Source organism: Phocoena sinus, chromosome 15 (genome assembly GCF_008692025.1).
Source record: "Phocoena sinus isolate mPhoSin1 chromosome 15, mPhoSin1.pri, whole genome shotgun sequence".
Lineage (NCBI taxonomy): Eukaryota > Metazoa > Chordata > Mammalia > Artiodactyla > Phocoenidae > Phocoena > Phocoena sinus.
This window is the reverse complement of record NC_045777.1, coordinates 13,488,817-13,514,913: the sequence shown is the minus strand read 5'-3', so window position 1 is coordinate 13,514,913 and position 26,097 is coordinate 13,488,817. Positions and strand designations below refer to the sequence as shown.

Below are 26,097 nucleotides of genomic sequence, written 5' to 3'. Positions count from 1 at the left end.
CCTCAGCATCTCCAGGCGGGTTGCCCCCAGGCCCCTGCCCACCTCACGCTTGCTCAGGGCCAGCCCTGGGGGAACCCATATTTTGTAAAAGCCCTTCCTGGAAAGGCAGCAGTGACTACAGTAGCTACTAACCACATGTGGCTATTTCCATTTTAATTAAACTACCAACTCGGTTCCTCAGCTACAGTGGCCGCAGTTCAGATCTCAGTAGCCACGTGTGGTTGGTTGGTGGCTACCATACGGGGCAGCACAGATACAGCTGCTTCCATCACCAGAGAGGTTCTGTTGGACGGCACGGCTCACGAGTTCAGACCCTTGGGCTGGGGGTTCCCTGAGCTGGTAACGTGGGCTTTGGGCCACGTGGGCTGTTCCCGGACGGCACGGCTCACGAGTTCAGACCCTTGGGCTGGGGGTTCCCTGAGCTGGTAACGTGGGCTTTGGGCCACGTGGGCTGTTCCCGGAAGGGCAGTCAGCAGAGGCACTTTTCCCTCCCGGGAGCCGGCTCCACAATCAAGGGCCTGCCTGTCAGCAGTGCATGAATCTGGGTGGTACCCGAGGGGCGGTGCTTTCTGCCCAGTGGCTGACAACGGGGATGTGAATTATTACTAATTATGTCTATCCTAAGCAAGGAAACAGGGATATAAAAATAATGAAAGGAGTCACAGAGGAGGGGATGCTGCATCTCTGGAGTGATCCCGCAAGAGCACTTGGGGCCTTCCCGCTACCTCCTCACCTGACTTTGTGACAGTCACATTCTTCTGGCCGCTTTTTCTTCAGGTGACCTCGGACTTCCCTCAGGTTCTTAATTTTGTTCTGCAGGGTCTCGATCTGAGGGAGGGAGCAGGGGAGGAGGCCGTGAGCCTCTGGGGGGCTGGGTCAGCAGGGCTGGCCTGGCGGGGCCTCCCAGCCACTGTGCGTGTCTGTGGGTGCTGGGGGTGGGGCGGTCCTTGGTTCCACCTGCTGAAGGAACTGTGGGTCATTCTCCTGTCTTGTCCTGCCCGAGAACCCGCTGAGCCCATGGGGGACTTCAAGGTCTCCCCCGAGGCCTGTTGGAAGGGCTGAGTGTGGTGTGAACATCTTGTAGATCACAAAGGGGTACGACGTGGCTGTGCTGTCCCCCCCCCCCACCCCAATCCGGCAGGAGCTGTCTGTCTGAGGCCAGGACCGACACTGCCGGCCCTGGTGAAGGATTCTGCGGGGCCTCCCTCCCCTGGGCCTGGCTTCCCTGCCTCCGGCTGTGGCTGGTGGCCCCACCGAGCTCGGGGTCGTGAGAACCCTCCCGGCCCAGACTCCTGTCACCTCGTGGTCAATGTGCAGCTTGTGGTCCTTCCAGGCCTGTAGGGACTTGTACAGGTCCAGGTCACACTGGACCGTGTCGTTCTCCAGGATGTAGCACCTGTTCGAGAGAAGGGGTCACGTGGGGCCCTCGGGGCGTTGAGGGGGCCCAGGCAGGGGTCCAAGAGATGTGGGCACCCCTGCCAAGGTCCAGCCCCCCACCCCCAGACTCTCACCGATGTGTGACTTTAATGGGGTTGGGGGCTGAGTAGTCCGGAAGGCCCCCGGTGCCACTGAAGTCCCCGCCGTCCCTGTCGTCTTGGTCCTCAGGGGCGCCTGGCCAGTGCCTCTTGGTGAGGTTGCGGGGCTGGGACCAGTCGTCCAGGCCGACGTGGTGCCCCTCGACGGCCACTGAGCGGATGGAGCGATTCCGGGCGTAGCTGGCCTTGTACTCTGTGGGGTCAGAGGGGTGGCTGGGCTGGGAGGCTGGCCAGGCTCCCTGGGCAGCAGACTCTTGATTCAGACAGGGTTGTGCTCCCAAGCCAGGGCCTCGGTGCTGCCCGAGACTGGGGGGCTCAGGAAACCTACCTACCGGGAACGTGGGCCCTGGACCCCAGTGGAAAGGACCTCAAGGTGATTCACTTGGGGAAGCTGAAGTCCCAGAGCTAAGAAGGAATTGGCCTGAGATAATCTCAAGTAGGAGCTGTGCATAGGTAAACTGGGACATCCACACGATGGAGGATTCGAACACAGAGAACTGAAGCAACAATGCCGACGAATGTCAAAAACACTAATGTGTGAAGGAAGTCAGATACAGAAGCCACACATTGTATGATTCTATTTACATGACAGCCAGGATAGGTGATCCAGCAATTCCACTTCTGGGTATTTATCTGAAGAAAACAAAAATACTAACTCAAAGACATCTGTACCCCCATGTTCACTGCATTATTTACAATAGCCAAGATATGGAAATAACGTAAGTGTCCACTGATGGATGAATGGATACAGAAGATGTGGCACGTACACGACACACACACACACACACACACACACACACACACACACACACACACACACACACACTGGAATATTACTCAGCCATCAAGTAGAAGGAAATCTCGCTGTTTGCGACAACAGAGGTGGACCTTGAGGGGATTATGCTAAGCAAAATAAGTCAGAGAACGACAAATAGCATATGATCTCACTTATCTGTGGAATCGCTAAAACCAGCCAACCAACCAACCAAGCTCATAGAGAACAGATTAGTGGTTGCCAAATGGGGGTGGGGTGGGGGGTAGGAATGGTGGGCGAAATGGGCAAAGGGGGTCAAAAGGTACAAACTTCCAGTTACAGGATCAGTCAGTCCTGGGGATGTAATGTACAGCATGGTGGCTATAGTTAATAATAATACTGTGTTGCATATTTGAAAGTTGCTGAGAGAATACGTCTTAAGAGTTCTCATCACCAGAAAAAAATTTTTTGTAACCATGTTAAGTGGACTTGTTGGCGTGATCATTTTGCAATATATACAGATACCGAATCACAGTGTTGTACCCCTGAAACTAATGTAACATGTTAATTATACTGCAGTAAAACTCCACAAAACAAAATTAAAAAAACCCATCAATTTGAACTGGGTAAAAAAGAGCCAAGCAGCACATTCTCCCAGACAGAAAAGGGAGGGGGGGCGCTTGGGGAGGTCACTGATCTTCTCAGAGTCTATTTCCCCAGCACTGAGCTGCATGCTTTCTACAGGGTGGGCAGTGAGGCGGGGCTGAGAGGTGTTTTTTCCTAAGCTCTAAGTCACCTATGGAAAACTGAGGGCGTGCAGGTGCTGGGGCTCAGAGCAGGCCACCCCAAGATGCCACAATGGCACATTGATTATTTTGAATTAAAGTTCTTTGGAACACAGCTGGTGGGGAAAAAAATGATATTAAAAAACACTCTGACTCCACCTCTTTCCCCCTGAATGCGGGAACCTCTCCTAGGCCTGCAAATGACCAGGAGGAGGCTCAGCTGGATGGAGGCTGATAGTCAAGATTTGACAGGAGCGATATTTGAGGTCTTTCCCCCTAAAGTTAATTAGTTTAAGGTTGAATTCTGTACTCGGGAGGAAAGCATCCCAAAGCCTTTTCGAACATTTCATGCAAACTTTTCAAAGGCACGCTGCCTTTAACTTGGAAGCCCCAGTGCACAGGAATCTCTTCATAGCTGCTCTAATGGGAAACTGTTCCCTGATATCAGAAAGCAAATTCACCATAGTGTGTGGCAGGTTGGTCTAGGCTACTGCTAAGTGTAATAATGGAGGCTGGAGCCCCATTCTTCGAAAATAGTTTCCAGGAATGCAGAAAAAAAGAATTAAAAGCAACAATTCTTGCTTTGCAATTTGAACCTTTAGGAAAACAAAAGCATCACACCTACGGTCAGTGAGTCTTCGACAAAGGGGGCAAGAATATACAATGGAGAAAAGACAGTCTCTTTAGCAAGTGGTGTTGGGAAAGCTGGACGGCTGCTTGTAAATCAACACCCTCTCACCATGCACAAAAATAGATTCGAAGTGGCTTAATTAAGACTTAAATATAAGACATGATACCATAAAACTCCTAGAAGAGAACACAGGCAAAACATTCTCTGACAAATCGTACCAAGGTTGTCTTAGGTCAGTCTCCCAAGGCAATAGAAATGAAAGCAAAAATAAACAAATGGGACCTAATCAAACGTATAAGCTTTTGCACAGCAAAGGAAACCATAAAACAAAAAGACAACCTAGGATTGGGAGAAAATATTTGCAAACGATGCAACTGACAAGGGATTAATTTCCAAAACATACAAACAGCTCACACAACTCAGTAACAAAAAACCAACCCGATCGAAAAATGGGCAGAAGACCTAAATAGACATTTCTCCAAAGAAAACATACAGACGGCCAATAGGCACATGAAAAGATGCTCATCATCACTAATCAGTAGAGAAATGCAAATCAAAACTACAATGAGGTATCACCTCACACGGGTCAGAATGGCCATCATCAAAGTCTTCAAATAACAGATGCTGGAGAGGGTGTGGAGAAGAGGGAGCCCTCCTACACCGTTGGTGGGAATGTAAAGTGGCGCAGCCACTACGGGAGACATTATGGAGGTTCCTTAAAAAACTAAAAATAGAGTTGCCATATGATTCAGTAATCTCAATCCTGGGCATATACCCAGACAAAACTATAATTCAAGGGGATACATGCACACCTATATTCATAGCAGCACTATTTACAATAGCCAAGACATGGAAGCAACGTAAATGTCCACTGGCAGAGGAATGGATAAAGAAGATGTGGTATATATGTACAGTGGAATAATATTCACCCATAAAAAGAATGAAATAATGCCATTTGCAGCAACACGGATGGACCTAGAGATTATCATACTAAGTGAAGTAAGTCAGAGACAATACCATATGATATCACTTATATGTGGAATCTAAAATATGACACAAATGAACTTATTTCCAAAACAGACTCACAGACATAGAAAACAAACTTATGCTTACCAAAGGGGAAAGGGGGTGGGGGAGGGATAAATTAGGAGTTTGGGATTAGCGGATAACACACTACTATATATAAAACAGATAGATAACAAGGTCTTACTCTATAGCACAGGGAACTAAATAGAATATATGTATAAAACTGAATCACCATGCTGTACACCAGACGCTAGCACAACATTGTAAATTATACTTCAATAAAAAAAAGAATAGAAAACAAAAGCATGACTCTGAGTAGCTCCAGGCTCACACAGAGCTCTTCCTGTTTGCCTCCAGCCAACTGCAGATATTCTAAGAAATCACGACAATGGAAGAGAAATTTGTCCTACACTCAAGAGAAAGGAAAGTTTAAGAAACAATCCCCCTAGGCCCCAGCATGCCCAGAAAGTTCATTCTTCTCCTTCTGAGGGACAATTCCTTCTCAAATGACGGGGTCAGCCAATCCTCAGTTGCACCCCAGAGGCTACTTAAAATAGAGGATCGGGAACTGGATTTCTTAATTGACACCCGTGTGCCTTTCTCTACCATCGCTCAGAGGATTTATCTCAACCTGTCACTGCTGATTCTATACAGTCAGTCAGTCTCTGGACAACCTACTACATTACCCACATCTCAGCCCACCCTAATATCTTTTAGGGCCTCTTAACACCCATCATATCTAACTTCCAGCTGCTCACCAGCAAACTTCTTGATAGAGATTTGTTAGGTAAATGTGATGCTCCTCTAAAGTGTAATCAGGGCGTTTTTATTTCCTTGCCCTCAGACCAAGCCCCAGATCTACTTTCCTTATTAGAAACTCGTCCCGATTTAAATTCCTCTGAAGAGGGTGAGTCTTTAACAGATGTCCCAACTAGTCCCTGGGCCACACATGCCAATGAAGTTGGATTGCTGCCAAGTGCTGAGCCTGTATGCATGACCTGGAAGAAAAATAAACAGGTCCCTTCTCTGCAAAGAGATACAAAGTGAGGAATTAACCCTATGATAGACTCTCTTAGAGCTGGGTGTGCTTGTTTTTACTTCCTCGCCTTGTCACACTCCAAGTGAAAGCAGGTACATTTGTAATGAAAGAAGGTAAATTAGGCCCAGACGGGAATCGAATCTCTCGATTTGCACAAGCCCTAAGAGCCATAAACTCTTGTAATTCCCTGGGCACCCTGTGGTCCCTAACCCAGCTGTTACCCTCACTTCGACTCCTGCTGACCCAGCCTGGTTAATCTGAGCTCTGCTCAGATTCCTCTTCAATCCCATGCTCCTGACGCACACCTTGTCTGCATTTACCTCTCAAGGGAGACCGGTAAGAAGGACTGGCATAGCCGTCGGGGAGAAGTTTTCCTTCTACCCTTCTAGGTTCTTCTGGCTGGTCTAAGAATTAAGTTGACTTGAGACAGGTTAACAGGAGAAAATCAAACAAATGTTTAATAATGTATCCATGGGAGAAACCCAGAAAAACCTGGAAGCCCTCACCTGAAACCCCCAGCCAAAGACAAAAGAGGATGTAGAGGGTGGGAGATCCAGTCAGGGGAGGCGACCAGGAAAAGCACAGTAAACAAGGGCGGCTGTGACACAGATTTAAGCCCTGGCCCTCTCCATGGAGAAGAGTTTCCAGAGATTTGGTCAACCTCCTCTTCCAGGGACAGAGAGGGAGACACCGTTACAAATGGAGATTTCCCTTACAGACGTCAATGTTTCTTGCAAAAGGGCAACTCCTACTAGGTTTTCAGTTTCCCGTGTCTGCTGTTTCCTAGAAAATAACCAGCTCAAGATAATATGCCAAAGAGATGTATTTTAGGGTAGCAAATTCTGCTCCCCTACGAAGCCTTACATTAGTTCTGTCCACACCTCTGGTTCTTGGCTTACCTGATCATGATAAACCTTTTCATCCACACTGGCCATGGAAATGATGGGATTACTGCTGGCATTCTAGGACAGCCTTTTGCCTCAGTTAAGTCCTACAGCGTATTTCTCATGTCAGTTAGACTCTACGGCACCAGGTACGCCCCCCTTATGTACGTGGCCATGCTGACTACAAAGCCAGTGCTCTAACCATAGGCTCCCCCAGTCACCTCTGTTTCCCATGCTGTGTCTGCTATGTTACAAGTTCACAGGATGCAGCACTTCTCTGCGTGGCGAGAGACCACCTGTGAGCAGGCTCTTAATCTACCCATCACCGTCCATCATTAATACTCGAAATCTGGCTCCTTTACCCCCCTCCCTGATGGTGGAGAGCCCCACTCCATGCCACACGAGTGCCTCGCAACTACGGGAACGGTCTCAGAGCCACGAGATGCTCTCTCAGACATCCCTTTAGACAACCCAGACTTACTTCGATTTTGTGATGGCTCCTGTAAACGACGTTTCCAGCGAAACATAGTAACTGGTTATGCTGTGGCTCCCCACGTGAACCACGTGAGGCATATTCCGTGCCCACTGTGAGGCCAGCCCACGCGGCTGAACTCATCGCTCTTCCTGGAGCACACAGACGAGCAAAGGGGAAACTGCCACCATTTACACAGACTCCAAAGATGCTTTTGGAGTCCGCCATGCTGTTGGTACGATTTGGAGATCCCATGGATTCCTGACTTCTGCAGGTCCTCCTGGCGCTAACGGGTATATAATTGCTGCTCTGTTACAAGCTAGTCACCTCGCTTCTAACGCTGCTGTTGTTCACTGCTCAGGAGACTTTAGGAGATGATAGGGCGGAAAGAGCTGCTAAAATTGCAGCTCAAAATGCCCCCTTTATCCTCTCTCTACCCAATTCTTAAACCTGCCTTTATCCCTGACTGATATTAACTATCAGGCAAATGCTCCACAACCTAAAAAGGACAAATGGACACAAAAAGGGTACCAAACAATGCTCAGGTAAATTAGACAGTGGTCCACATGTACTTCCGGTAGTTCCTTTTCCTTTGACCTTGTGGCTGAGCTTACCTCCCATCAAATGAGATGTACTGTGCAGACAGGAGAGTGGTTTTGCCCCGGCAGCCATGGAATTTCTGACCAAATTATTTCCCAGTGCACTACTAGTGAATTGTGCCTAACTTCTGGGAGAAATCGGTGTGCGTGCCCTAGGAAGTCTTACCAGGCCCACACTGCCCTTTGTGGCACTCCAAACAGATCGTACAGATTCGCCCCCAGCTTTAGGCTATTCTTGCTATTTGGTTACCTTTTACGTGGTTAGTGGAAGGACTGAATGCCATCCGACTAGATGTGGTGATGCCACACAGTGGTAATGAACTTAATAACTGAGGTTCTTCCTAATTTTGACATCCCTTTATGGATTGAATCAGACCAAGGAACTCATTTTATAGCAGAGATAAACCATCTGCTTGCAAAATCTCTGGGGTACTCATTAAAATTCCATACTCTGTACCATAACTCCACCATCAGGGCAAGTGGAACATAAAAATCTAGATATAAAAGGACTCTAGGAAAAGCTCTGGAAAGTAACTGGGCTTAAATGGTCAGAAGCTTTGCCCCTGGCCTGTATAAGGATCAGGAACACTCCAACAGGAGACATGGATTAAGCTCTTCTGAAATAGTGCTTGGATAACCCATGCCTACTGGCATCTCTAAACTTTCTATTTCTGGATTAAGTGGACATTGTGGGAACATAAGTGAATAATTTGATGCTCTGACCAGCTGCCTACAAGAACTGACTAGTGTACTTTAAGCTTATTGCCAAGAGGGAAAAGGGGCGTGGCCTCCCCGACTGACACCCTGACATCCCTTTTGACCAGGAGACCAGGTTTACATCAAGGACTTTAGTAGAAGAAAACATGCATTGTCACCTCTCTGGGAAGGACGTTATGAGGTACTGCATCTACCTACACTCCCTATGTTACCACCAGAATAAAGGGAAAATCCTCCCGGGTGCATGCAAGTCATGCCAAATTGGCCTAGACCGTCGCTCTCAAAACAGCTGGGAGACAGTCCCTACAGGTGACCTCAAAGTAAGGATTTCCAGGGCCACTTCCCAGGCCTGGAAGAAGCTGGCATCACGAATTAGACAGCTTTTCCCAAGATCATGGATCAAGAAACTTCACTTGCAATCCCACTCCTGGACGTATATCTGTGGAAAACTCTAATTCGAAGACATACACGCACCCCTACGCACAGCAACGCTATTTACAATAGCTAAGACACGGAAGCAACCTGAATGTCCACGGACAGACGCATGGATAAAGAAACTGTGGTACATATATACAATGGAATACTACTCAGCCATAAAAAAGAAAGAAATAATGCCATTTGTAGCAACATGGATGGACCTAGAGATTGTCATACTAAGTGAAGTAAGTCAGAAAGAGACAAATACCATATGATATCACTTATATGTGGAAACTAAAACGTGACACAAATGAACATATCTATGAAACAGAAACAGACTCATAGACATGGAGGACAGACTCGTGGTTGCCAAGGGGGAGAGGGGGTGGGGGAGGGAAGGATTGGGAGTTTGGGGTTGGTAGATGCAAACTATTATATACAGAATGGATAAACAACAAGGTCCTACCGTATAACACAGGGAACTGTATTCAGTATCCTGAGATAAACCATAATGGAAAAGAATATGAAAAAACATGGGTATATATATGTGTGTATGTGTGTATATGTGTGTGTGTGTAACTGAATCACTTTCCTGTACAGCAGAAATTAACACAACATTGTAAATCAACTCTACTTCAATAAATTAAAAAACTTCGTTTTTACCTATTCCCCCCCCTTTAAGACTCCCTATATATTCACACGCTAAACAAACAAACAAACGTGCACCTTCTCTGACTCATGACCACTTTCCCACATTCATTATCAGGAGGCTGAGCGGAAAGTGCTTGTCTATCTAGCCTACTTCCCCTCTAAAAGTCTCCACTGTGGGCTCCTCTTCAACCTGTGTCTTGCTTAGTAACCTTTACTTTGTCAACAGGTCAGGCATAAACCAAACACCCCGTTGTGCCAGTTTACCAAAGCCTGGCCACGTTAATCAATCAGTCTGACTGTTGGGTGTGTCAACATCTAGACGGTACAAGTGCCCCTGAGCTGGTCTGCATTCCTGCCAATGTTTACACTGTGGACTAGGTACAGAAGATGGCTCAATGACAGGGAATGGTATCCACGACCGAAACACATCGCTCTGTCGCTCCTTCTGGGGAGTTATTGGGGCCCCGGAAAACCTCTATAGAAGCTCAAGGGCTGTCCCTCACCCAGGCTAAAAACAATAGGTGAAAAATTTCCCTTTGCATTGAAAACAAACACTGGACCTTTCCTGAGTGACAGGCCAGGACAGTACTGCAGTCAGACTCAGGGGTTGGGTTCCACAGGTGGCATCTTCAAACCTCTCATGGAGACTGGAAAGGACCCTGGCACCACCCTTTTTAGTATAAACATCTGCCAACTCACCAAGTGTCCTGGATGGCTCACCAGCCACCCTTGGGGTATTACAGCTGCTCCCCTGATTAAGCTGCCCAATACCACACTATATATATGGGTGGACCAGAAGTCTGGACTTCCTTGGCTCAGTGACAGAACCAAGCTTTAAAGGAGCTCAGCAAGGAGGAGCCTGTGCATCACTGGTGAAAACACTCCTCCTGTGTAACCCGAAGGGGACAAGGAGTGTCCTCCTTACCTCTAGGAAGAGAGAAGGTTAACTCTCCATCAGTGGAGGGAAGCACGGCCATTTTATTGGACTGACCTACACCAGGACTAGGGACTGGTTTAACGGGGGTGGAGAAGGGGCTTCGATTTGTTCTTTTGTTTGTTCATCCTCATTCTAATCTCCGTTCTTTTCTCCCTTTGCAGAGCCCTTAGCACTCAGCTCCTAACCTGATTTCTCTCTCCATGGCCACCAACCCTCCTTTTAAAATGTGAAACTTCCTGGTCAATTTTAGAGGCTACGGTTGGGGCTCAGAGCAGGTCACCCCCAAGATATGCCACAATGGCATATTGGTTCTTTTGAATTAAAGTTACTTAAGAAACAGCTGGTGGCCAAAGAAAACATAAAAAAACACTGACCCTCCTCTTTCCCCCCTAAAAGTGGGAAATAAATCTCCCATGTGAAGGTCCCTTCCCTATACCAGGAGTAGAGAAAGCATCCTTCTCACCAGAGTCAGGGAATTCAAGGCTAAGAAAGCTGTATAAACCAACTCTCCTCCTTCATCAGTCTGCTGCCCCAAGTACCAGCCCCTTTGCTCTTACATCTTCACAAATAATTGTTTCCTTGTCTAAAAATGATGTGTAAACGACGTGCTTTGGTCGCTCTGGGGTCCCATTTCTATGAGACCCCTGTGTGTATGAACTAACTTTTTTCTCCTGTTCATCAGTCTTGTGTCAAGTTAATTATCTGACCAGCCAAGAGAACTCGAGAGGGGCAGGGGGTAAATTTCCCCCTCCTCAACCCAGGCTCAAGTCAGAGCCCAGATTTCTCGTATCTTCTGTATATTAAAAGACAAAATTGATCAAGTTGCTAACACTTCGGAAAAAAGGGGTTGGGGGAGGGTGGTCACGGAGGAGCACAGATTTCCAGCTTCTCAAGAGAAAACGGGAGATGTGCCGCCCACACCGGGCCCACCGGCAGCGTGGAGGGCGGGGCAGGAGCTGATGCGCTGCCTCTTCCTACGGGCAGAGTGTTTCCCGTTTGGCCACAGTCCCCGCTCCTCCTCCCATTTTAGGTCTGACCTAGGCCGGCCTCAAGTCTGTAACCCCCGCTGCCCTGAAACATCCATCTGTCTTTGGAGCAGGGCCTGGAGCCAGGCCCGACCCGGGTTTCTGCTGGGCTCCTTATGACCACCAGGTGGCGGCCAAAGGTCGAGGACTGGCTGGAGGCCAGGTGGTGGGGCCCAAGAGGGGAGGAAGGGGTTCCCTGTTCCGCAGGGCCCAGGCCAGGGCTCCAGGATCTGGTCTTGTGCCACATGCCCCAACCCCGTGACCCCGGGGCCGTGGCTTGTACCTTTCCTCCTTGTATCAGAGTCTCATGGGCCAAAGGACCTGGGGGTCCAGGTCCAGGAGAGGCATTTCTCTGACAAAGCCTTGGGCCTTTTCTGACTCCGGGCAGCTTTCTCCTTGGCTTTTTCCTCCCTGAGTTCAGTCTCCATGAAGCCATAGTGCCTGGGCCCGAAACGCACACAGTACTGAGCTGATCTCCCTGCGGGAGGAGGACGCCCCTGCCTAAGAGGCCCAGGAAGCAGACCCAGGGGGTTCTTTCTGCTCCTCTGTGTTGCTTGCTCTGGCGTTCTCCACGCCCCCAGCCATGCACCCAGGGGTCCCCAAACTATGGCCTCCAGGCCCAATCCAGCCCTCTGCCTGATTTTGTACATAAGTTACTCAACCATTTGCAGAGTCCTTGGCTGTTTTCTTGCCACAGTGATGGAATGGAGCATTTGACACAAAGATTGTTTCGCTCCCACAGCCTCAAATATTTACTCGCCGGCCCTTGACAGCAAAAACCTGCCAGCCCTCGTGTATACCTTTTCTGGGACTGAAGCCACACTACTTGCTCTCTTTGTCACCCTAGGTGTCTTTGTTTCCAGGGTCCTGGAGATGCCCTCCCTACCACATGTACTGGGAACGGGGCACTTCCTAACCCAGTGGCCAAGAGCTGAGGCTCTGGGGGCTTCCCTGGTGGCGCAGTGCTTAAGAATCCGCCTGTCAATGCAATGGACACGGGTTTGAGCCCTGGCCTGGGAAGGTCCCACATGCCGTGGAGCAACTAAGCCCATGTGCCACAACTACTGAGCCCACGTGCCACAACTACTGAAGCCTGTGTGCCTAGAACCTGTGCTCCGCAACAAGAGAAGCCACCACAATGAGAAGCCCGCACACCGCAACGAAGAGTAGCCCCTGCTCGCCGGGACTAGAGAAAGCCCACGCGCAGCAACGAGGACCCAACGCGGCCAAAAATAAATAAATAAATTTATTTAAAAAGAAAAAAAGCTGAGGCTCTGGACTCTGATTGCCTGGGTGCACATCCTGAGCCAACGCACAGGCAAATGAGTTAATTTCCAAGCGGCTGTGTTCTCATGACGATACCCGCCTTCCAGGGCTCTTTGGAGTTTGACATGAAACAGACCTGCTAAATATTTCAGCACCTGGAAGCTGGCATCCAGCAGCTTCTCTGCTAGTTAGGGACACTGCAGCTGTGACATCCTCGCCCAAGGTCACAGCTGGGCCCTCCCACCTCCCCAGGCCTGGGGAGCCCGAGGCAGTGTGGCCCGCTCTCTGGGGTGGGACCCACAGGAACTTTGTGCTTCCTCTTCCCCTGACTTAGAGCACTTCCCCTCTGCTAGTCACATGGCCTGTTCCTCCTACATACTTGGCTCTCGTTTAAATGTCAACCGACCACCCATCCTACAGCTGCCGCCCCTCTCCACCTGGTCACACCACTGTTTCATTTCCTCCATGCATTTTGCACCCAGGGAAGTGATCTTCCCACTTTGTTAACTTGCTGACACCTGGTCTCACCCACGAGGTCCGATCCGTGTCTCTCAAGTTCACCTCTGTAAGCTCAGCAGCTGGCATATGGCAGGGCTTGCGGATTTGTTGGGAGAAGAAATGAATAAACACCGGCCACCTGGACCCATCCCCGAGGCCTCATCTCCTCCCCCTGGGTCCTGGGTCTCCCTCTGTTCTGGGTTGGCTGCTCTGCCTGCTTCCTCAGCCCACAGCCCACAGCCCAGGGGGTTAGGGTGAGCCGGGGTCTGAGCTGCTCTGGGCCAGGGTGTCTCAACCTCACAACGGGCAACACTGGGGCCGGATAAATCCTGGCTGTGGGAGACTTGACCTGTACCTCACCGGATGCTCAGCAGCGTCCACAGCATCCGTTCACCGGATGCCAGTAGCATCCCTCCCGCTGCCCATCACACACGATTACGGCAGCCAGAAATGTCACCGCACGGCCAAGTGTCCCTGGGGGGCAAAATCGCCCCCAGTTGAAAACCCCTGCTCTAGGCTGGCTGCTCAGAAAGGAGTGACGGAGACCATCTTGCTGGCAGGCACGTGCAGGAGGAAGAATACTGGGCCAGGCGATGGGGCCCAAGTCGCCCAGGTGGCCGTGTGAGCTGACCTTTCCTGTCTGCTGTGAGCAGCCACCCTCGCCTTGCTCCCAGGATGCTGTGAGGGGCGTATCAGACAGGGCTGTGATGTCACACCGTCCTCCCAGGAGGGCCTGGGTTGAGCCGACTCTCGGTTATTTAGGTGCATTTTTCTTTCCTCTAAGAATTAATAGGAAAAAAAAAAAAAAGGCTTAACTGAGTTGCAGGTTCTTGTCTTACTTAAACATTACCCAGTGTGCCATATGCTGAAGCAAGATGTTAGCTGTGTAATTCAACCAATCATTTTATCCGCTAAAAAAAGATTAGCTTAGTAGTTACTACTCAGCTTGTGAGGAATTATAATGGGGGCTCATCAGTTGGGATGCGCCACTTGGGGCAGCAGCCGAGTTGTTATGGAGACACACCTGCTCTGTAACGAAGGTGTCCTCTGCAAAGACAGGAAGAGACCTCAGTCTGTCGTCAGACACCCAGTCTCTAATTAGGCTACAAGGGAATCTGATTCAGCCTGAAAAAGGAAGGGAATTCTGACACAGGCTACAGCAAGGATGCACCTTGAGGACATTACGCCACGTGAAGTAAGGCAGTCACAAAAGGACAAACGGTGTGTGATTCTGCTTTATGTGAAGTACCTAGAACGGTCAAATTCAGAGAAAGCAGACGGGTGGTTGCCAGGGGAGGGATGATGGAGAGTTGTTGTTTAATGGGTACTGAGTTTCAGTTTTGCCAGATAAAGAGAGCTCTGGAGATGGATGGTGATGATGGTTGCACAACGATGTCAACGTACTTAAAAAACGGTTAAGACGGTAAGTGTTAGATAATGCATACTGTACCACGATGAAAGAAAACAGAACTAAAATCTCCAATTAGGCTTTGGCTCCCATTAGGTCAGGGAGCAAGACGCGCTAGCCAGGGGACTGGATCTCACTGACGCCGAGTCCTTGGCACCCAGCAACCTGCCAAGCATCCTCAAAGCCCAGGCGCATCCTCATCTGAACGTTCGGCGGGGAGCGTGCTTCCCAGGGGAGCTGACCCTCAGAACGGGGTCATGACTACCCAGTGTGACAGCTGAGTCTTGCAGCCAGGTCCCCCCTTCCCCTCCTCTACTGGCTGGTTTTCTAACTTTCTGTCCTTCTTCAGCCCCTGCTGGGGGGAGGGGTGAAGGTTAAGGCAGCTTCTCCAGTTGGGATGGGGGGCTCTTCCTCCTTGCAAAGTACAGTTGACCCTCGAACAATGTGGGGTTCATCTGTGTATAACTTATAGTCAGAGCCCCGTATCCGTGGTTCCTCTGCATCTGTGGATTCAACCAACCACAGACAGTGGAGAACTGTAGTATTTACTATCAAAGAATATCCACGTGCAAGCGGACCTGTGGAGTTCAAACCCGCATTGTTCGGGGTCAACTGTATAGTCGATTCCCGTCATTCGCGGTGGTCCTGTTCTATAGCGTCACCTTGATGCTGAACTAGCGAGTGTGGAACCAGTGCTCCTGGGGGAAATACGGGGTAAGAGTCCTGCGCTTGTCCACCATCAGTACTGGGCCTTACTGCATGTGTGTCTCTGTCATGTCTGTTTAAAGACACCCGATTTGGGCTTCCCTGGTGGCGCAGTGGTTAAGAATCTGCCTGTAAGGGACACGGGTTTGAGCCCTGGTCCGGGAAGATCCCACACGCCGTGGAGCAACTAAGCCCGTGCGCCACAACTACTGAGCCCGTGCTCCACAACAAGAGAAGCCATCACACGGCCAGTGATGGGCCTGTGCACTGCAACGAAGAGTAGCCTCCGCTCGCTGCAACTAGAGAAAGCCCGTGCACAGCAACGAAGACCCAATGCAGCCAAAAATAAATACATAAATAAGTAAATAAATAAAAAAAAATAAAGACACCCGATTTAACGCACGTGTTGATTCACCGACATTGAACTCACGGCAGCAGCACCAAGACTCATGCCTGAACGAAGCTTTCTCACTTACGTGTTCCCCTCCATAAAGCACATCACAGCCGCCCTGGGCTTGGGGACCCGACACAGGATGTCAGCGCCACCTTGGGGCCACTTTAGATAGGGAAGTCACCAAAAAAAGGTACGAAATACCGCAAACATGACACTAAATAGACATGAGGGCTGAAGGGAGAAGGCAGAGCGCCACCTTGGCCCAACCTCGGCTGGGAGCCTGCACGCTGGGTGACTCGAAATTTTGTGCCACTTTGCAAGTGAACCCGTCCAGTGCCCGGATTGCAGCTGGAGGGATCCTTTGAAAACACAAATCTGATCCCGGCCTCTCTGCTCAAAACCCTCCGGGGGCTTCTTTCTAGTCTCAGAGGGGCCCCACCACGTGGTCCGGGGCCGTATCCCTCTCTCCTCACTTTCTCTTTATGGTCCTGCTCTTCTTGGCCCTGGACACAGTCAACTTATCTTCCTTCTTATTACTCTCTGCCCCCTGGGACGGGTGGATCGAGAGGGGTGGGATGTGGATCCGTTTGAAGGAACTACTAGGGCTGCCCAGGTGCGGTCCCTCCCCTCCGATCCCCTCCCCTCCCGTCCTGTGTACTCTTCTTGAAGAGCTTCTTCCGGCGTCCGGACAGGCTGAGCTGCTCATCCCCGCTGTCGCAGACGCAGGCCTCGCCGCCCTGTGCGTAGTACTTGGGCACCAGGTTGGAGACGGCCCTGCCCCCGGGCCGTGCGGGGCCCTTGCACTTGTGCAGCTTCAGCTTCCCCGAGGCGTCCTCCACGCACTGCCACTTCTGCAAGACACACCGGGTCCTCAGCCTTCCGGGCCTGGGCCAACCTGCTCGGCCGCTTCTCCTGACTGGCGGCTGCCCCACCGTTCCCGTCCACCCCGGAGACTGCCCTCTAGCGGCCTTAGCTGGACACGGGCTCAAACGGGCTCTGTGATTGGAACGAGCTGCTCCATCATGGATGGACACCTGTCCACCGTGGGAGGAGCACAGAAATGGTACCCAGGGTGGTGCGCTGTGGCCGAGGGTGAGCCCAGTCACAGGGAGACCCCTCTAAGCGAAGCTCCGGGGCCGCAGGGCACGGCTCGTGTGCAGGGAAGGGCCTTCCTGGAAGGTGCAGCATGAGACGGGCAGTGGCACTGGGGCTGGGGGGCTGGGGGAGGGAGGGCAGTTGGGCAGGGCCGTGACTGCATCCGCCGGCAGGGGAATGTCTGGGCTGGGCTGGGGTCCTGGAGGACCTAGAGCTGTAAGTCTGGGGGCCGTGGCTCGATGCCTCCGCTGCCAGTCTAGGCCCCCAACCCAGCCCCGGCGCTCCTTTCCTTTGGGTTAAGCAGTGCGCTCAGATAATCTGTTCTGAAGATGGCGATACTTGCCCTCTCCCCTTCCTGGGACTGCCAGACCCTACATCTGCAGGGAGGCAGGGGGGATGGGCCAGCAGGGGGATTCGACAACAATCCCAGGGGGACAAAGGGCCCCTTGGTCTCATCGGCTTATTTCTTGTAGCTCAGAACTGAAATCGGAACCGTTTCTGGGATCTGCCCAGATCATCAGCTCCAGGAGGGCAGGGCTTTCTGTGCAGGGCATCTGAGGCTGTTGGGGCCCCAGTGCCTGGAACCGTGCCCGGCCACAGAGGCAGTACTGAATGCTGCTCCAGTGTAACCCAAAGCTCTTGCTCAGTGGCACAGACAGGCACTTCCCAGACAAGATGCCCTCCAGAGCATGGGGAGGCGTCGGGGGTGGTGAACAAGCGCTGGGCGGCCGGGGGCAGAGCCACGAGGACAGGCGGGTGCTAATTCTGAGTCTAGTGATAAGACAGAGCTGCCTGGATGCAGCCTGTGAGACCCACCCAGCTCATGCCCTGGCCTTGGCAGCCTTGGTCTATTAATGAGAAATGGAATGTGGAGGCCCTGGCTTTACTTATTCTTACTGGTGAAACAGGCATGAATCTTCAGGCCTGAGCCGCTGTGGACGAGCTCAAAGTCCCAGCTCACAGACCGAGGCAGGGAAGCACCTACTGTCTGCCCTGCTTGCTCGTCAGCCCTCCCCTCCCTGCAACCTCCGAACCGCGCCTCCTGCTTGGGTCCCTCTTTACAAGGCTCTGCCCCCACCCCTCCCCTCTCCTCTCCTCTCCAGCGCCCACCTCGGCCTCCTCAGGAAGTTCAGACTCTCCGAAACATGAGTCACAGTTTCTGCTACCTCTAAATACTACCTGGATTATAATTTCCTTAATATTTCTCTTGAAATCAATTCACATTTTTAAAACTTAAACTTATTTACTTAAAAAGGTAATTTCCTATTATTCCTCTATAAGTGGAAAACCAGCCACAATGCTGCTCTGGGAGAGTGAATACAATGTAAGTGGTTATTTAACTGTGTAAATATTGTGCAGAGGGTGGCTATGTCTTTGTTAAAGAGGGATCGGGCATGAGTCACAGCAGCTAAAGACACACATGCACCCCCAGGAGACTTTGCCTCTAATGTGAGCAGGATTGGAAGAACTTTCTGAGTGTCGCCTGTACCACCTGGCATCACCCTGCGTCTCACACGTCAGCGGGGGCGCTGGCCCCACTGGCTCCGCTGGTCTGAAGGCCGAGGAGCAGGCCTGGGTCGTGGTTAGCCGGGGTGGCCACTGGGAGGGAAGAAGGGAGGGCAGGGGTACCCTCCCCAGCCCCAGGGCACCAGCCGAGCACCCTCACCTGCCCCAGCTGCTCACACGCGGTCTGGTACTCGGCCCGCTGACACAGGTCTTTCACACGCTGGTACTTGGGCAGGAAGTTCTCCTCCGGGGCATCCACCTTGTCACTGTCCCTCTTGTGGAGCAGTTTGCTGTGGGGCAGAGAGTGGAAGTGGGGCTGGCCGCCCAGCTCTGGAGGAGTGCACGGCCCCGCTCAGCCCTGGTGTAGGGTCACCATGGACGATGCAGGTCCAGCTGGGCCACATCTTCTGATTGTCAACAGACTTAAGAAATGGGGATTTTCTACAAACAACAAATGCTGGAGAGGGTGTGTGCACTGTTGGTGGGAATGTAAATTGATGCAGCCACTATGGAGAACAGTAACGGAGCTTCCTTAAAAAACTAAAAACAATTACCATTCGACCCAGCAATCCCACTACTGAGCATATACCCAGAGAAAACCATAATTCAAAAAGACACGTGCACCCCAACGTTCATTGCAGTACTATTTACAATAGCCAGGTCATGGAAGCAACCTAAATGCCCATCGACAGACGAATGGATAAAGAAGATGTGGTACATATATACAATGGAATACTAGCCATAAAAAAGAACGAAATTGGGTCATTTGTAGAGACGTGGATGGATCTCGAGACTGTCATGCAGAGCGAAGTAAGTCAGAAAGAGAAAAACAAATATCGTATATTAACGCATATATGTGGAATCTAGAAAAACGGTACAGATGAACCGGTTTGCAGGGCAGAAATTGAGACACAGATGCAGAGAACAAACGTATGGACACCAAGGGGGGAAAGCGGCAGGGGTGTGTGTGTGATGAATTGGGAGATTGGGATGGACATGTATACACTGATGTGTATAAAATGGACGACTAATAAGAACCTGCTGTATAAAAAAATAAATAAAATAAAATTCAAAAAAAGAAATAAAAGGAAATGGGCATTTTATAAAAATCCTCCCAAATTACATGAGTTGGCAATAAGTTAAAAAGCATGTGAGACATTATACAGACAGGACAAAACGTGTCTGAAGGACACAGGTGGCCTCCAGATGCAAATTCTATGTCAACCATAGGAAAAGCGAACAGGCTTCCTTGTATACAGGAGGCTGTGGACACAAATCCCCAGCCCCTGGTGGAAGGTGTCATAATAGCAGTGGGATCCCTCCTGCCCTCGACAGTGAGATCTTTAATATCATGGGTGCAGGTGGGGCTGCCAGGCGCTTCCTGGGACGGGGCAGAAGGGGGTTACCCGGGTGCTGTTCAGCTCAAACGTCCTGGGGCAGCTCCTCCAGGCCCCGGCACTCACCCTCTCTCCACTAGGAAGGAGTCCCGCCAGACCCTCATCTTCTTTTTCAAGTGAAACCTGGGGGAAAAAAAGCACACTTCCATCTTCTCGTCAATGTGTGGGGCTCATGTGTCCCTCTGTCCTCCCAGAGGCAGGGATGGTGCTCAGAGCCAGCCTTGATTCACAATCAGCACAGACCCGGGGGGCAGTTGGGGCAAGCGGGGGATGCTCACACCCCCCAGGGCAGAGCTGTATTTCCCCGGAGACTTGGGTCTGAAGGTACATGGGGCAGAAATGACCCAGGTCAAAGTCGCTCTAAGTCACACACAGTCGTGTGTGCGTGTCTCCGCGCCTCCCAGGAAGTCCAACAGTTCCCCAGTGTCGGAAGAGATCGCTTCCTCTTTAGTTCAGCACCAGATGCAACGTTAATTACATTGTGTTTTGGCAGGATTTCTCTCTCTTTGATCCTCTGCAGTTGGATTTGTGTAATTTAAGTGTGCATTTCATGTAGTTTCACTCTATCATTTCCATTTCCCAGATGGGGCCTCAGGCTGAGAGAGGAAGCTTCCATCCCGCACCTGACTCCCGGGTGTCCTGGCTCCCAACCCAGCATCCCCGCCCCCCAAAACATGCCCATTTTGTACTCTTACAGCTCATGACACCTTCTAGTCAGAGGGAGGAGGCTCAACAGAGGTGGTTCCTCCTACAGGACAATCGGATGTGGACAGACAGTGCCCATCAGGGCTGGACCCGCTGAGCTCTGCAGGAGATACAAGCTGGAGGCTGCGTCAGTGCTGTGAGGCTAACTCAGTGGGCAGTAGCACTGGTGGCCACTAGATGTCGCTGCTGCCGCAGCAGTGAAAGTGTCCTCCTCCTTTCCTGTCCCCGCCAGACTCACCTTCCCACCTAGTTTTTGCTCACCATCACTGTTCTTTTTTCTGCCTCCAGCACACCTAGGAATATGTTCCCATCATACCATCCGGCCTTAGAGCATGGCGATTAAGAGACTCTAGCTGTAGCCTAGAGGCTGAATGCCTGGAGTTGGGTCCAGACCTGCCAAGAGACCTCTGACAAGTCACTTGACGTCTCTGGATTCAATTTCCAAATTGCTAAGATGGGATCATAATAATGCCTACCTCACTGCGTTACTGTGAAAATCAAAATGGTAAAATCCCCTACAAAGCATAGGAAAGGCCTGGCATATAGTACGTGCTTAATTAGTGTTAACTGCTGTTGATATTTTTTCAAGTTTTATACAATTTTAGCTCTGGAGGGTCCTCGACTGGTCACTGTGGCCATATTCCAGCTGGGAAGGTGGACTCTTAGAGAGGGGGCTTCCTTCTCTCCCACGGCAGGTTAAGTGGTCAGGATGGGGGGCCCCAGAGCCCCAGCTCCTGACCTTGGAAATACCCCCTCTCAGACCCACACGGCTCGGCCATGAGTTCATACAGTTCGGGATGCCCGGTACCCCAGCACCCACCCCAGCCCCTCACCGATTTGCTGGCCGCTCTGTGTCCAGCAGCTTGAGGATGGATTTCCCGTCCATATCCGAGGGGATGTCCAGTCCTGCGATGTCCAGGATGGTGGGGGCCAGGTCAATGTTGAGGACAATGTGGGGATTCCTGAGGGAGGCATGGAGAGCAGGACTCAGTCACCTGGGCAGTGATGACCCAGCCTCCCTCGGGAGAGGGGCCGCCGGAGGGATGGAGACCGCCAGGGGCTGACGCCCTGAAGGTGGGAAGGCTGCCATTGATCGTGTCACTCTCCTGTACCTCAGCCCTCAAAGCTCCCCTCTCTGCCCCAATTCAGCTAAACCCCACCCCTAACCTGTACCCTCCACACCACCACAGGGGCGGCACTTCACAGGCCCCAGCTGGCTTCTGCTTGTCTGTTTCTTCTGCCAGGAATGCCCTCCCTGCCCCCACTCTCTGAACAAAGGACACCTTCCTTTAAGACACACCCCAAATCCTGGATCTTCCCCCGGACCCTTCTCTGAACCTCTGAGGCAAACACTGGCCCCCTTGCTGTTCCTAGAAGGCCAAGAACAGTCTGGCCTCAGGGCCTTTGTCCTTGTGTCCCCTCTGCCCGGAATGTTCTTCCTCCAGACTCCAGTGAGCACTTTCACTCACCACCTTTAGTTCTTCCCTCAACGATTACCAAGTGGCCCCAAGATCCCCATGCTCTGGGGTTCACACCCCCCTGCGATCCCCTCCCATTGAAGGTGGGCCAAACCGCTGGAACATGGCAAAGGTGATGGGGATGTCAGACCAAGGTGATGTCACGTGACATACGACTCTGTCTTGTTAGCTGTCCCTCCCTCATTTCTTTGTCTCCCCCGGCTGGCTTTGAATAAGAAAGCTGCCGTAAATTCGCCCCTAGCAAGGACGCCTGCCGAATACTCTGAGAGGTAGGCTGTGTGAGTTCAAGTCCTCTGTTTGCCCTTGAACAGCCCCCGGAGTGGGGAAACAGGTCCTTCCCCAGTTGAGCCTCCAGATGAGACAGCAGCCCTGGCTGATGCCTTGATTTCAGCCTAAGCGGAGGACCGACCTAAGCTACGCCTAGACTTCTGACCCACAGAAACTCTGAGATAAAGCACGTGTGTTGCTTTCAGTTGCTAAGTTTCTAGTGATTTGTTACACAGCACAGATTACTGACACAAGGCCCTTCCTGAGGACCCCATTTAGAACTGCACCCATCCCCATGCTCGGCCCCTTCTTTGCTCTGTCTTGCTCCTGAAGCCTTGTCACCCTCGCATTTTACTATGTATTTTACTCATTTATCTGGTTGATTGTCTATTGCCCAATTAGAATCTAATGGGAAGGCAGACGTTTTTGTCTGTCTTGTTCACTTCTCTATCTGTAGGGCTTTTACACTTAGAGAACACAGTAGGTGCTCAGTGTTAAGTGAGTTTTGTTATTTACTGCTGCCATGTGTCTGTCACTTCTCCCATGTCCTGTTTCTACATGGGGTGTTCCCGACATGGTGGTTAAGTGACTTTCTGGCCGTGCCCGGCACAGGGCTTGCACTGGTTGGATGGATCATGGCCGCATGGACACATTCTCCATCAAGGTGGCACAGTGCCCTCCCTGCCCCTGTCTGGTTCCCTGGGGTTGGGGGGCAGGGCCTGGGTCCGAGGGTCTTGGATGTCTTTCACTTCCTCTCTCTCCCTAGCCCAGCACCTTGTGAACACTGGACAGGTAGTCAGGTGTGCTGGTTTCAGGGGAACCACTGACTGAAACCGCCTGTCCTGACCAGGCAGGTAGTAACCACTTGCATGAGTTATCTTACAGCAGGAGGTCCTGGTAAGGAACGCGGAACAGACACGCTACCACCAATCAGAAGAATTCGGGAAAAGTCAAAAGGAGAGAGGAGACGCCAGTCCATATGTCCTACCAACCTCCCAGAATCCTTCTCGCTAGAATCTATCTTGGTTAAGCAATGTGCGGGCTACCAGGAAGGACACTGAGTCAGAATGATTGGCCAGAGACAACCTGGAAACTAACCCTATTACCGTAAAACCCCAGACTGTGAGCCACGTGGCAGAGCAGTTTTCCTGGGGTCCCTGACCCTCCTGCTCTCCCCCTGGGCTCCCCTTCCCAATAAATTCTCTTGCCTTGTCAGCACCTGTGTCTCCTCGGACAATTCCTTTCTGAGTGTTAGACAAGAGCCCACTCTTGGGTTCTGGAAGGGGTCCCCATTCCTGCGACACTGGGGTGGTCATGGGGGTGAGGCTGGGGAAGGTGGGTGAAGCTGCCTGGTGGAGGGGCTTGAAGCTAGCAAGAGGCGTGACCAGACCACTTAATCAGGCAGGAGGAGGGAGCTGGAAAAGTCCGTTGGGTGAGGGGGCACCAGGGTGAATGTTGGCAACTAGCAGCTGGATTGACCTGAGGTCGTCCATGGGTCCTGCTGCCCCCAGGCTGGGTGGGATGGACAGGACTGCTTTTCCCACCCAGCACCCACACCTTGCTTGGTGGGAATAGTTTCCAGTTCTGGAGGCACTACCTGGCCCCATTCAGATTCCACCACCCGATGTACTCAGCCTGGTCACACAAGGTTTTCTATCACCCTGGCTACAGTGACTGGCTCGGGGATGGACGCGTGACCAGTCAGGGCAGTGAGAGTCAGCCTCAGGGCTTCCGTTCAAACCACTTTTAGGCCATTTCCCAAGCTGAATGGCCTAAAAGTCTGGGGCTGTGGTGACCCTGCCACCATGAGAGAAAAGCTGGCCTGAGAATGAAGCCAATTCAGAGGATGCAGGACTGAGAGATGGAAAATGAGAGCTTCCTGGTGTCATTGTGTGACTGCTGGATCCCACCATACCTGAAGCCAGCACTAACCTTGGACTTTCCAGTTACTTTAGTGACTGCATTTCTCATATCTTATTTTATTTGCCTTGTTCATTTTGAGAGTCATTTCCGTTCACAACTCAAGGAGTCCTGGCTGTCAGCCCCAAGTCTGAGAGTAGCACTCTCTTTCTCTGTGGTTTTGGGTCCTAAGAACCAGATCACAGACTCTGAGGCTGACCAATACAATAAGAGATGCTGGATTATAGTTCTGTCCACCTTCGTTTTTCGAAAGCAAATAATCCCAGTGACTTTAATGGTCATATATATTCTTACCTAAAAAGGAAAAACATTTACAAATATCAAAGTCCCAGTTTTGAGACGAATTCCAGCTCCTTCCCCTCTGTGCCATGTGACCTCAGGCAACTTAACCTGTGCCTCTGTTCCCTTGTGTTTAAAACAGGGACGATACCAGCATCCACCTTATAGCGTTGCTGTCACGCGTAAGTGGATTACCTGGATATAAGTGCTTAGACCAAAGCCTGAAGAATCAGCATGGATCAGCACAGCTATCGCTATAATAGCTATTATTATAGGCGGGGCCCTGAAATCCAGACAGGCGGGGATTTGATGAGGTTGGCAGAGGAACAGTGATGAGGCTGGGCTAGAGCTCACACTGTCTGCTTTCTGGAATTTCCACCAAACATCCCAGGCGGTGGGAACATCTTGGTCCTAAGACGGCGCCACCAACGCCCTTTCGGGAGGAATTCTGAAGAAAGCCTAGTCAGTGCCTGCGTGTGTTCTCGGCTCAGATGGAAGTCAGACCCGATGCGCACCTGAACGGTGATTTATCTGCATTTCAAAACACGTTCGAGTTGGTCTCCATACGTCTGGGCTCAGCCGAGGACGCTGCTGCTGTGATTCCTGGCCTTTCTACCTCTCCCTGCCCCAGACACGGCATTTTTGCTGCCAGAACATGTCATTTCAAAGGTTAACCCAAGGACAATGCTGGCCAAGGGCCCACGTGGCCCTCGAGGAAGGATGGGGGAGGCCGCTTCCCTTAGCGCTGTGGCGGATGACGCCGCCCGGGCTGAGATGGCCGGGCTCCTCCCTGACAACCTCCAGACCCAAAGACCGCTCAGGCCAGAGAGAAGTCGAGGTGGCATCCCCGTGCACTGGCGGTGACACATACACAGTCCAGGTCCCTGATTCCCCGGCACAGTGCCCACCGCGGACAGTCTGCTTTCACAGGTGCTAACAGCTCCCGGCCTCTCCTTCCCCAGTAGAGGGGTATGCAATCCTCCCCGGGTGGCCTCACCACCGTTTCGCTCAGCACCGAGGTCCGCCCGCCCGAATTGTGTGCCGCCCCGGGGAGTGGCTTGGGGCTGCCGCTGAGCTACCTGCTGCCTGCCCATCTGGGTGCCCGTGGAGCCTGGAGGCCTCCCTGGGATTTTGGGGTGCTGGGGAGGGGTGGGTGATGCACTTACAGCGAGCCGGCCTCCACGTTGGGGCCCCTAACGTAGAACGGGACCCTGATGTCGAACTCGTAGGGCATGGACTTCCCTTTCACCAGGCCGAACTGGCCGATGTGGTAGCCGTGGTCGGCGGTGTACACGACATACGTGTTGTCCAGCTCACCTGTCTCCACCAGCATGTTGTAAATCTGAAACGCAGGCGGGGTGGTGAGGACACGCGGAGGGAAGGCGGGCAGTGCGCCCGGCCCACTGTCCCAAAACACGATGCTGTGCTGGGGGGCTCAGGCCCCTGTCCCTCCGGCTTCGGGTCTTCGCTAAACTGTCACCTCTCAGCGGGGCCCGTGGGGCTCACCCATGCATCACCGTAGCCTCCCCACCTCCTGTCCCCCTTTACTTGTCTTCCCAGCACTTCTCACCTCCCTCTCTTCTACTTATTCGTGGACTGCGTCCCTGCATTAGAATGGACGCCCCATCAGGGCAGGGACCTCTGTCATTTTATTCCCCGCTGTGTCCCATGTGTGCTGGCACACGACAAATGCTGTTGGGTGAATGA

General features: G+C 51.6%; 1 protein-coding gene across 6 annotated transcripts in view; it reads right to left on the bottom strand.

The window, feature by feature from the left end:
• Nucleotides 1-26,097, bottom strand: part of SULF2 (sulfatase 2) — a 140,569-nt gene that overhangs the window by 5,322 nt on the left and 109,150 nt on the right. For all 6 annotated transcript variants that reach the window (XM_032605634.1, XM_032605631.1, XM_032605633.1 and 3 more), the window contains exons 7-14: nucleotides 25,557-25,732; nucleotides 21,280-21,408; nucleotides 19,808-19,864; nucleotides 18,505-18,634; nucleotides 16,402-16,594; nucleotides 1,512-1,728; nucleotides 1,300-1,396; nucleotides 734-828 (exon numbers count right to left, since the gene is read on the bottom strand). In XM_032605634.1, the coding sequence (XP_032461525.1) occupies nucleotides 734-828; nucleotides 1,300-1,396; nucleotides 1,512-1,728; nucleotides 16,402-16,594; nucleotides 18,505-18,634; nucleotides 19,808-19,864; nucleotides 21,280-21,408; nucleotides 25,557-25,732 (1,094 nt within the window). The remainder of the gene's footprint in view (nucleotides 1-733; nucleotides 829-1,299; nucleotides 1,397-1,511; nucleotides 1,729-16,401; nucleotides 16,595-18,504; nucleotides 18,635-19,807; nucleotides 19,865-21,279; nucleotides 21,409-25,556; nucleotides 25,733-26,097) is intronic.